Source organism: Puma concolor, unplaced genomic scaffold, assembly GCF_028749965.1.
Source record: "Puma concolor isolate L17-30 unplaced genomic scaffold, mPumCon1.1.hap2 unalloc_scaffold_96, whole genome shotgun sequence".
Classification (NCBI taxonomy): domain Eukaryota; kingdom Metazoa; phylum Chordata; class Mammalia; order Carnivora; family Felidae; genus Puma; species Puma concolor.
In genome coordinates, this window is record NW_028240309.1 from 99,804 (window position 1) to 110,068 (window position 10,265).

Genomic DNA, 10,265 nt, shown 5'->3' on the forward strand with positions numbered 1-10,265 from the left:
GAGGCCCGGACAAAAAGGCTAAGAGTAGTCAGAGGCACTGCCGCAGATCGGGGACGAGGAAGCATAGTTGTGGGTAGGGGGGCGGGCTTCGGCATCGAGTCAGGCGTTGACAAGGGCAGTCGGAGAAGTAGGGACGTGAGGTCCTCAGAGCAAAGCTGCAGGAGAGCTGGTGTACACCTGCCATTCCCCAGCGGAGGCAGGCTTGGGGGGGCTGTTCTCGCTCTGCTTCCCAGTAAGCTGCTCAGTTGTGGGTCTGGAGCTTGCGCTCCGCTGGGCTCTTGTGCGCAAGCATCTCCTATGTCAAATATGTCCGGTTACTACTCCCCCCCCCCCCCCCCATTTATCCTTCCAATAAACTCCCAATGAATGAGTGGTAACCGTGTCTTGTGTGCTGTGGGGAAACCGGTTCCTCTTGCCCTCAAGAGAGGTCGCGGTCTAGGAAAGGAAGTGAGATAAGGGTACAAATAAACAGCTGCTTTTTTTTTTTAATTGTTTTTTCAACGTTTTTTATTTATTTTGGGACAGAGAGAGACAGAGCATGAACGGGGGAGGGGCAGAGAGAGAGGGAGACACAGAATCGGAAACAGGCTCCAGGCTCCGAGCCATCAGCCCAAGGGGAGGCTGAGAAACGGAGCTCCTTGCGTCCCCGCCTGGAACCAGAAGGCTGTCACCCTCTCCTGCGCGGGGACTAAAAGTTCCACACCCAGAAAACGGCGAGGGGTCACTGTCTCTCTGTGCAACCTCAGCGCACTAGCTGGCTCTCCCTACCAGTCCTGCATTCACTGGTGCTCTTATCCAGCAGGGCCCAGTGGGTGTGAATAACTCAGCTCTCAAGGCAAGAACGACGCCTCAGTGCATATTTGAAAAGCCAAATCAAGTACACCGGGCTCCGGGGCAGGCGTCGGACTTGGCCTCCCTTGGGCCCAGAAAGCCTTCCTTTCTCCAAACAGCCCCTGCCACCTGGCCTTCCCCGCCCCGCCCCCGCCCCCACCTCTAGCCCAGCAAAGCCACAGGCTGACACTGCCTCCCAGCGCCCTGCTGGCCCAGCCTGGCTGGCTCTAGGCCACTCATCCGAGGAATTGAGACAGCGAGGTGGTCCCCCCTCAAAAAACCCTCAGTCCTTCCTCCTTTGGTCTCCCTTATTCCCCCCGCATCCTTTCCTACTCTGCCCTCCTGCTCCAACGTGGTTGGGGACCCTCAGTTCCAGTCCCCCCCGCAACCTCTGTTTGCTGGGTGTCGAGGGAGGGAAGGGCTGCCGGGCCCAGTGGAGAGGAGTGCGCGCGCGCGGGCACCGACTTCGGGGTGCGCGCCGCGTGCGCCTGCCTGGGGGGCCTCCACGTGGCCGAGCAGCGCGGGGTCCTGGCAGCGCCCCTCTTCCTTCCTTGCACGCCCAGGAGCTCTCTCTGTTCTTCCCTCGTATGGGGCCTTCATTCAGGGCCTGAGCGCACCGTTCCTTCCATCTGTAACACTCTTTCCTGAGTCTTCCCCTTTCTAACTCTGACTCATTCTCCAAGGCTCATCTTATATGTACATTCCTCCAGGAAGTCTTCCGGGCTCTGCCCTCCTCCACTCCGGATTAGAGGGCTCACCTCTGTACTTCCAGGCATCCTGCCTCCCTTCTAGCTCCCTCTAGGCTGTTGTAGCAGCTCTACAGGCTGTTGTAGCTCTAGGCTTACTCATCTGCCTTCCCTGTGAGAGGGTAGGACCGGGTCTACCTTGCTCAGTGTGGAGCTCACAAAGCTGGCTCAGTGCTGAGCACTTGGTATGTTCTCAGTAAATAACTGTTAGATGAACGAGTAAATGAATGAATACATGAACAAATAAAAACCACTCCCAAAGCTTGCGGTAATTTCCCCAACCTAGTGGGAAGGTGATTTCTGCTCGGCTCTGGCATTTTTCCTAAGGGGGCGTCTTGGGCGGGCACTAGCTGCATGCGTGTGTGTGTGTGTGTGTGTGTGTGTGTGTGTGTGTCCGGGACGCTCACCTCTTGCTCAGCTCCTTCAGGGCCCCACTTCGGCACAGGCCCAGGTAATCCCCCAGAAGCTTCAGCTGCTCCCGTCTCCTCCGGACGAGGCGCATCTGCTCCACATGCTCGTACAGCGAGGCATTCACCAGCTGCAGGTTGATGAGGGGTGGGCCCGGATCTGCGTCAGGAACTTCAGAGCCTGCCGGCAGATCTGGGACACCACCAGACGGCAGACGGTGGCGGTTGGGGGGGGGGGGCGGGACAGAATGGCCGTTCGGTGAGCATCTCTGCGACAGGCACAGTATTACCCACCCACTCACCCGCCCTGCCACCACCGTCCAAGGGAAGCGGTGCCATCTTCATTATACAGATGAGGAAATGGAGGACCAGAGATGATGTGACCGGGCCTAGGTCCACAGCTCATAAAAGTCAAGATCTGAACCCAGTTGCCCTAACTCCCAAACCTACTCTCCCTCCCAGGCACTAGCTGCGGTCCCTCCCCGGCCACGTTGGGTCAATGCCCCTCTCCCCCCGGGCCTACAGATCCTTCCCACTATTTCCTGTCTTCCCAGCCCCCATTTTCCTGCCTAACAGAAACAGGCACTGCCCCAGCGCCGACCCGGGAACCAGGTGACTGTCTGAGTCAGGCTCCAGCCACAGGAAACTACAGATCAGACACAGCTTAACAAGGTTTCCCGAGCGCCCCCACCCCAAGCTCTGGCCAGCAGCACCAACCAGGGCTCCCCCAAGTCCCCGTGTGGAGGGGAGCGATCAATCCCAGCCTCTCCCACTGACAGGGTGTTACAGGTTCTACCCTCGGCCCTGACCCTAATGCCAAAGCCGGTTACTGAGCGCCTACTATTTGCCCGACGGTGGGCTGCGGATCTCAACCATATCCTTTCTTCGGGCTGATGACAATTCAATGGGGGAGGTGTCACCACCCCCATTTTACAGATGAGTAAATGGAGGCTCAGAGAAGCTAAAGTGGCTTATCCAATCTACCTGCAGAAAGCAGAGCCCGGGTCTAAACTGAGGTGTTGTCTCTGCACACTTGGCTGCCTCATTAACTACCAAGAAGCTTCTCTCCCCTTCAGTCTCCTCCTTGGTGTAATAAGAAGGCCGGAGGATCTGAGATGGTCTCCACCATCAACTACCATGCAGTGGTTAGGAGTCAGGCTTTCAAGTCAGAATTGAATTCGAATCCTGGCTCTACCACTGCCTACCAGTAGGACCTTGTGACACTTATTTAACCTCTGTGACTCAGTTTCCTTGTCTATAAAGTGGGGAAAAGAAAAGCATCTCTTACGGAATTATTTTGAGTTTAGGTTAAAATAATGATAATAATAATAATAATAATAATAATAATAATAATGCAGGGGCGCCTGGGTGGCTCAGTCGGTTAAGCGTCCGACTTCGGCTCAGTTCATGATCTTACGGTTCACGGGTTTGAGCCCCATGTCGGGCTCTGTGCTGACAGCTCAGATCAGAGCCTAGAGCCTGCTTTGGATTCTGAGTCTTCCCCTCTCTCTGCTTCTCCCCCACTCGTGCTCTCTCTCTCTCTCTCTCTTTCTCTCAAAAATAAATAAATGCAAAAAATAAAAAATAAAAAAAAAAAAAGTTGTCCGGATGTTGTAAATAGCGAGTGTGTTTTATGGCCAAAGAATTATTTGCATCTGTGGCGGTTCTGAGGTTTAATATTCTATATGCAGTTAGTTAAATACTTACCACTGAGGGCAGGAGTGAGGACAAGGTAACCAACAAAAAGCCAAAGTGAAGCTAATGTCCTTGGGGTTCCGGTCCCCAGCAAGGTGGAGGCTGGGGTGGCACGGAATCTAAGAGTCACGTTCCCTGTGCTCTGACGACACATCCACACGTCAAGACTGCATGGCCAATAGGCCTGGGTCTTGAGAAACAAATAGCTTCTTCTTTGTGCTTCTGTGTCTGTCTTAAGCAGAAATCTGTGCCTTTGGGAGAAAGCCAAGTTTGTGCTCCTCCAGGCAGGCTCTGACTAAGTGAATGAGGGGCTGAAGGTGTGGCAGGCCTCAGGAGAAAGAAAGGGCACTGATGTAAGGCTCTAAGAGACTGGCGGGTGCCATCTCCTGTAATGTCCTCTGAGGCAGATACTTATTAATCCTTCTTTATAGATGAGGAAACTGAAGTTAAATAATTTGCTAATGGTAACATAGCTAGGTAGGTGGGTAAGCTCAGGTGGAGAAGAAGAAAAGAGAGATCTTAGAATACATCTTATTCAAAAGCATTTGGTGAACATAAAAAAGTACTCAAGACTAAATCACACTAAATGGTACCAAGTGGACAGAGCCTGTTATAAATCAGTATGAGTCCAGAACGATCCCAACTTTACAAATGTATGTAAACAAATATACAGAAAAGGCTGACTGCTCCAAGGGGAAGTACAGCCAGTTGGCCAGCCCACCCATCCATCCACCCGTCCATCAGTCCACATCCATCTACCCATCCCTCCATCCACATCCATTCACCCAACCATCTGTCTACATCCACCCGCCAACCCATCCACCCATCTATCTATTCACAACTATCTACCCACCCATCCCCCATCCATCTAGAAATATAATCTATCCTAACTATCTTTCCTTATCTATTCTTCCTCTCCCTCTCTTTCTCTCTCTCTAGTTGCTGGTGCCTTAAACAGTTTTCTCCATGGCCATGGGAGCTGCAGAGAACCACCCTCAGACCTCCACCTGAGGAACGAGGCAGGCACTGACAGAGTTCTGCCCAGGGGCTACAGACCAGCAGCACAGTTTTCTCTTGGTTGGCCCTCCCACCATCATGGGGCCTGAACCAGTGACCCTAAATTCCCTAGAGCCAAACTCCTCCACACAAAGAGCAGCAACAAAGGGGAGCGACCATTCCTTTGTCACTCCTCAGCCCTGTGTGGCCACGACTGGTTGGGCCCAAGGCTTACCGGGCGCTTGGTGAGGTCCCAGTTGTGGATGATCCTGGCCGGAATCACCGAGGCATCGTCCTGGTGGCAGATGTCGCAGTAATAGAGGCCAGAGAAGGCACAAAGCTTGGGTCGTACAAACGAGAAGCCAATCTGCCGGGAGCAGCCTGGGGAGAGGGACGGCAGGAGAGTGAGCAGTGGCGGGGCCAGAGTCTGGGGACAACGCAGAAGCTCCTAGGCAGAAGGACCTGCTATTTAAGGAAGGGGCAGACATACAAGGAGGACACAAAGATCAAACAACCGTCACTCACATGCCCACCGCTGAGAAACAACCCCATTACTTAGTCTTTACGACAAAACACCATTAACAATTATTGCTGCCATTTTGCAGCCGAAGCAGTCGGTGCACAGAGAGGTCAGGAGACCTGCCCAGTCACAGGACGATTAAGTGGCAGAGCCGGTAATCGGATTTGGGTTGGGTTGGTGTTAGAGCCCACATCCTCTTCTACCTAGCTGCCTGTGTTCAGTGTTCCCACTGCTTGCTCACCAATGCCAACCTCCCGTAGGCCCACCCCTCCACTGGGGCCCAGAAACGGAAGCAACCGAGTCAGCGCCTCAGCAAGCAGGGTAGGAGCTGGGGACATGGGGCCGGCCGACAGGCAGGGAGTAGGTGGGGAGGCCAACCGGAGGCAGGACCGTCTGGACACTGCCTGGTGCCAGCTTGGAGTCAGACAGGCCGGACATCTCTGGACAGTGGTGCAGGGTCCGGCTTCAGCTCCTCTGCTGGAGGTCCCTCCACAGCGGCGGGCGGTGGGAGTCAGAGTGGGGCTCAGATCCTGAGCACATGCCTGCCTCCCACAGGGCCAGGGGAAAGAGGCCCTCTGGCCTTGGGACGAGAAGGGCTGGCTCTTCTGCCTAATAGCTGCCTCATCCTAACCTTCGTCGAGGTTTTACGAGGTTCCATTTCAGTATCTATAAAACTCAGCTGCTCCTTGCTCTCCTGTGGGGGTGATGACCAAGTTTAAATGAGATGAGGCTTTGAAAGTGCCCTGTGAACCATGAAATACAGCCAGATGCCGGCGGTGGGCATCCACCCGGCCACAAAGCCATGCCTGCAGCAGGAAGGAAGCCCAAGCCCCCAGATTCAGTCTCGGCCTGAGGGCTGGCGGGTGAGAGGCACAGTGAGAGCCGCCCCCTGCCAGCATTCACACCCACTGGGGGACCCTCCTCACCAGCCCTGGGGGGCCTGGCCTCCTCCACGAGCCCAACACCCACAGGCGGAAAGTTCAGAGCGTGAGTGTTAGGGGTTGGCGGGTGTGAGGAGGGAGTGAGCAGGGACTTGAAAATGTCTTCTGCAGGAAGAAAACCGCAGACCACTTCCTTCCAGATGCCCGAAGCAGACTTTCCCTCCGGTCCCACAGGCTCCAGCCAACAGGATGGTCCTCAAACCACCTGCAGCTGCGTCTCCTGCTAGGGCACCCTGCGGCAGGGCAAAGTCCTCACAGTCCCCCTGGAGAACCGAAGGTGATGGAAACAGGGGTCTGGGTCGGGGAGAAGAGCTAAAAATGGAACGTGAGCCATGGAATATCTCACAGCCTTGAAAAGCAATGGGGTGGAGAGGCCCTGCGGGGACACGGCCAGAGCGAGCCTCTAGGACCGTCAAGGTCCTCATCTGGCTTCACCACAGGACAGGTTATTGTTAGGACTAAGTTAAATAATCCAAATAAAGCAGCTGGCCCGGTGGTCCCACACAGAAGGATCAGACTTGAGGACAGTAATGATACGGCAGATGTACTGACGTAGAATAATATCCATGATACATTCCTCAGTAGAACAAAACCAAGTTGCAGAACAATATATACAGCTGTGCTGGCCCGTACGGTGGCCACAAGCCACAGGCGCCCATTTCAATTTAAATACCTTTAAGTTAAACTGAAAATTTGGTTCCTTAGTCACACTAGCCACATTTGAAGTCCTCAGGGGCCACAGATGGCTTGTAGTTACCATATTAGACAGCACAGATCTAGGATATTTTCACCATCGGAGAATGTTCTATTGCACAGCACTCAGTAGGATGAGCTGTGCACCCACAGGTCCCAACCCTCGGCAGGGCTGCTGGCCTCGGTGGGTGCTGGGGAGGAGCAGAGGCTACGTCTGCTGCAACATCCCAGGGGTGGCATGGGGACGCTCGTGGAGAGCCAGGACAGGGCAGAGAGCCTAAATCGGGAGCCCCACCCGAGGCAGAGTGAGGCGGGCAGGCTGGGGGTGGCGGGACAGCAAGGGGGCACCTGCACAGAAGCAGCCCTGGGAGTCGAGGCCTTTCTCCGTGGGGATGGCCACGAGGTACCGCAGCAGGAAGCCGTTCTCCCGCGTGGCGAACTTCAGCACCTCCTGACAGTTTTCGTCCAGACTCCCGCCCAGTGTCACCGCCTCCTCGGCCCTCTCCAAGTAGGACGCCAGGACCTTGCGCACCAGCTCCCTCCACAGGGCGGCCTCCTCAGCATTCCCGGCCTGCAGCTTCAGGACGGCCTTGGCCGTGATGATTTTGAAGAAGGATGGGCCCCCGAGGCTCGTGTCTGGCAGGATGTCTCGGATGGTCTCAACTCCGTGGCTGTCACTTAACATTTTCTCGTTGTTTCTCACTCGGAAGCACTTCAGAGACTCCAAGGATAGGGAAAAAATATAGGGCATCCAGGTCCTGTCCGTGTACAGGTACAGAAGGGATTCTTTAATAGCGTCTGGCTCGGGAACTTGGGCAGAGGACCAACAGAACTGTGTGCCCTGGAGAGTCTCGGGCTCAGTGGGTGGGTCCGGGTGGGAGGGGAGGCCACCCTGGGGGGCGTCTGGGGGGTCCTCGGGCTGCTCCGGGTACTGGATGTTCACCCACTCATCCTCCTGCTGGGGCCGGCACTTCTGTAGGGCCTCCCGCACCCGGTCCAGCCAGTCCTCGGCTTCGTCCTGGGAGGAGGCCCGCAGGGCCAGCAGCTTCCTGCCAGAGAAGACCAGCTCGAAGCGGCCGTCGCCGTGGGCTGGCCCCACGGCCTCGCATCGCAGCAGGGAGCAGTTCTCCACGCAGGTGCGTTCCTCGGTGTTCAGGTAGAGGCGGAACTCCAGAGGGGAGAGCTCGCAGAAGAGTTCCTTCCAGATGCCCATCGCCCCCCGCCGCTCCACGGTGCCCAGCTTCATGAGACCCCGGAATGGGTTGGACAGCCCTGGGGGCAGAAAGAGGCACTTTAGACGGCGGGCCAAGCCTCTACCTCCCGAGGCCCTGCAGCGGGTGGGGACAGGGGCTGCCGCGAGAACGCTTTAGGAGTGCCTTCGTCCCATCCGCACCCTCAGCTGTTGACCTTGTTCCTGAATTTTACTGAGAAAAAAAAAAAAAAAAAAGGACTAAAAAAATTACCTCCACAGAGCCCTCACTATGGCATCTGTACCCACACTCAGACTTCCCCCTTGTCACCGGGGATGAACTTCCGGCTCAGTCTGAGGCCTACTCCTCCGTCTGCACAGGGGACCCCTCCCCACTGCCCACTCAAGGACAGGGACGTCTCTCCAGCAGCCCCCCCCCCCGCCCCCCACCGTGTCACTGCTTTGTCCCTTCCCTCCTGGCTCGTTCCCATCAGCACACAAACACGCTGTTATTTCTGCCATCTTTAAAAATAGCTTTCTTGATGGCACTCACATTTCTAATTACCACCCTGTTCCTCTGTCCCCTTTACAGAAAACCTCGAGGAGGTGTCACAACTGTCTCTGGTTCCCCTGCTCCCGTTCCATCTTGAATCTGCTCCAGTCAGGTTTTTGTCCCCTCCTTCCACTGAAACGGCACTTGGGAAGCCCCATGCCCTCCTTGTCACCAAATCCCAAGGCTAATCCTTGGTGCCAATCTGGCCTGACCCATCAGTATCTCAGGACACAGCTGAGACCCTCCTGCCCTCATGAGACACTTCCCTCACACGGCTGCTGAGGGGCCACTCTGGGTACTCCTCCGCCACGACGGGCCACTCTTCTGTCCCCCGGGCTCACTCCTCCGCCTCTCCCTGACATGTCAACATTGGAGCACCCCAGAGCTCAGTCCTGGGTCCCCTTCTCCATTGACACCCGCCTCCTACCTGATCGTGCCTACGCTCAGGGCTTTATGCCAACAGCTCCCCAGCGTTTATGTCCAGCCTGAACCTTGCCCTTGAACTTCAGGTTCAGATCTCCACCTGTGCCATGTATGGCTGATATCTAATAGGCATCTCAAAATTGACATGCCCGAAAATCAATTCCTGCCCCTCCCACTGCAAACTAGCTTTTCTCCCAACATCCCTCATCTCATAAATGGCAAACTGCATCCTTCGAGCTGCTTGGGCTAAAAACCTTTCCTTTCTGTCACACACATACACACGCAGCCCGTCAGCGAATTCTGCTGGCACATCCGGAACCCTCTGCTTCTCACCACCTCGACCGCTACCACACGGGCTCCGACGGCTGTCACCCCTGGCCTGGCTTGTGGCGAGAGCCTCCTGACTGGTCTCTCTCCCCTGAGGTCCTTCAACATACGAGCCAGGATGACTCCCCATTTAAAGGAAGTCAGATCACGTCCCTTTGCCCCAAACCCTGCAATGACTGCCATCTCCCTCGGAGGGAAAGCTAACGTCCCTTCTGTGGCCCGCGAGGCCCTCCGTCACTCCGCCCTCATCTCTAACTACCCCCTTCCCATCTCCTTGGTTTCCTGGGCACGTGCCCATGGCAGGATCTTTGCATCTGTTCCCCTGCTGGAGCCACACAGGTCGGCCCGTGCCTTCCTGCCTCTCTCCCTGCACATCTCCTCAAATGTCACCTTCTCTGTGAGGGCTTCCTTGGCCACCCATATGAAATAGTACGCTCCCCCCCGGCACTCCCCAAGTTCTCCACAGCAATTATTATCACCAGTCCATACTATACATTTACTTGTTAATTCCCTTCTTCCCTGCCTCTTGCACTAGGATATAAGAAGTCTGTGAAGACAGGGACGTTGCTTTGCTTCCTGCTGTGTCCCCAGCACCCAGAACAGCCTGGCACAGCACAGATACTTAATAAATACCCGCTGAATGAGCGTGTGCCTGGACACCACACACCCCTCTATGCTCCCTGGTTCCTAGGGCTCTGCCAGCAACTGGGGGGTCCAAAGGATGCACAGTTCTCTCTTCCGCAGCCTGAACTAGCCTTGGAGATTTCAGATAATTGTATAGGGTCTTCCTACCCTTCAGGGAACCTGACGGCCTAGGCATGAGGCACACTTTCTCTGGCATGGTTACACGGACTACAAGAAAAACCTAAAAGAAGCCAGTGTGGAGACCAGGGCTCTCCTGAGCTAGGAACCTGGCCGGAATCGTCTGCTGGGTCACGGCAAAC

General features: G+C 55.6%; 1 protein-coding gene across 2 annotated transcripts; it reads right to left on the reverse strand.

Annotated features, from left to right (window-relative positions):
• Window positions 1-213: 213 nt before the first annotated feature.
• On the reverse strand, window positions 214-8,476 carry LOC147570816 (putative pleckstrin homology domain-containing family M member 1P). 2 transcript variants are annotated; one of them, XR_015248012.1, is made up of 4 exons: window positions 7,178-8,476; window positions 4,911-5,056; window positions 1,985-2,177; window positions 214-435 (listed from the first exon to the last, which is right to left on the reverse strand). XR_015248012.1 is itself a non-coding variant. In XM_086696763.1 (3 exons), the coding sequence occupies exons 1-3, from the start codon at window positions 8,073-8,075 to the stop codon at window positions 2,109-2,111; spliced, it is 1,113 nt and encodes a 370-aa protein (XP_086552889.1). In that variant the 5' UTR covers window positions 8,076-8,476; the 3' UTR covers window positions 481-2,108. The 2 variants fall into 2 exon arrangements, 1 of the variants encoding a protein (XP_086552889.1); XM_086696763.1 differs by lacking the exon at window positions 214-435 and having other exon boundaries at window positions 481-2,177.
• Window positions 8,477-10,265: the final 1,789 nt, after the last annotated feature.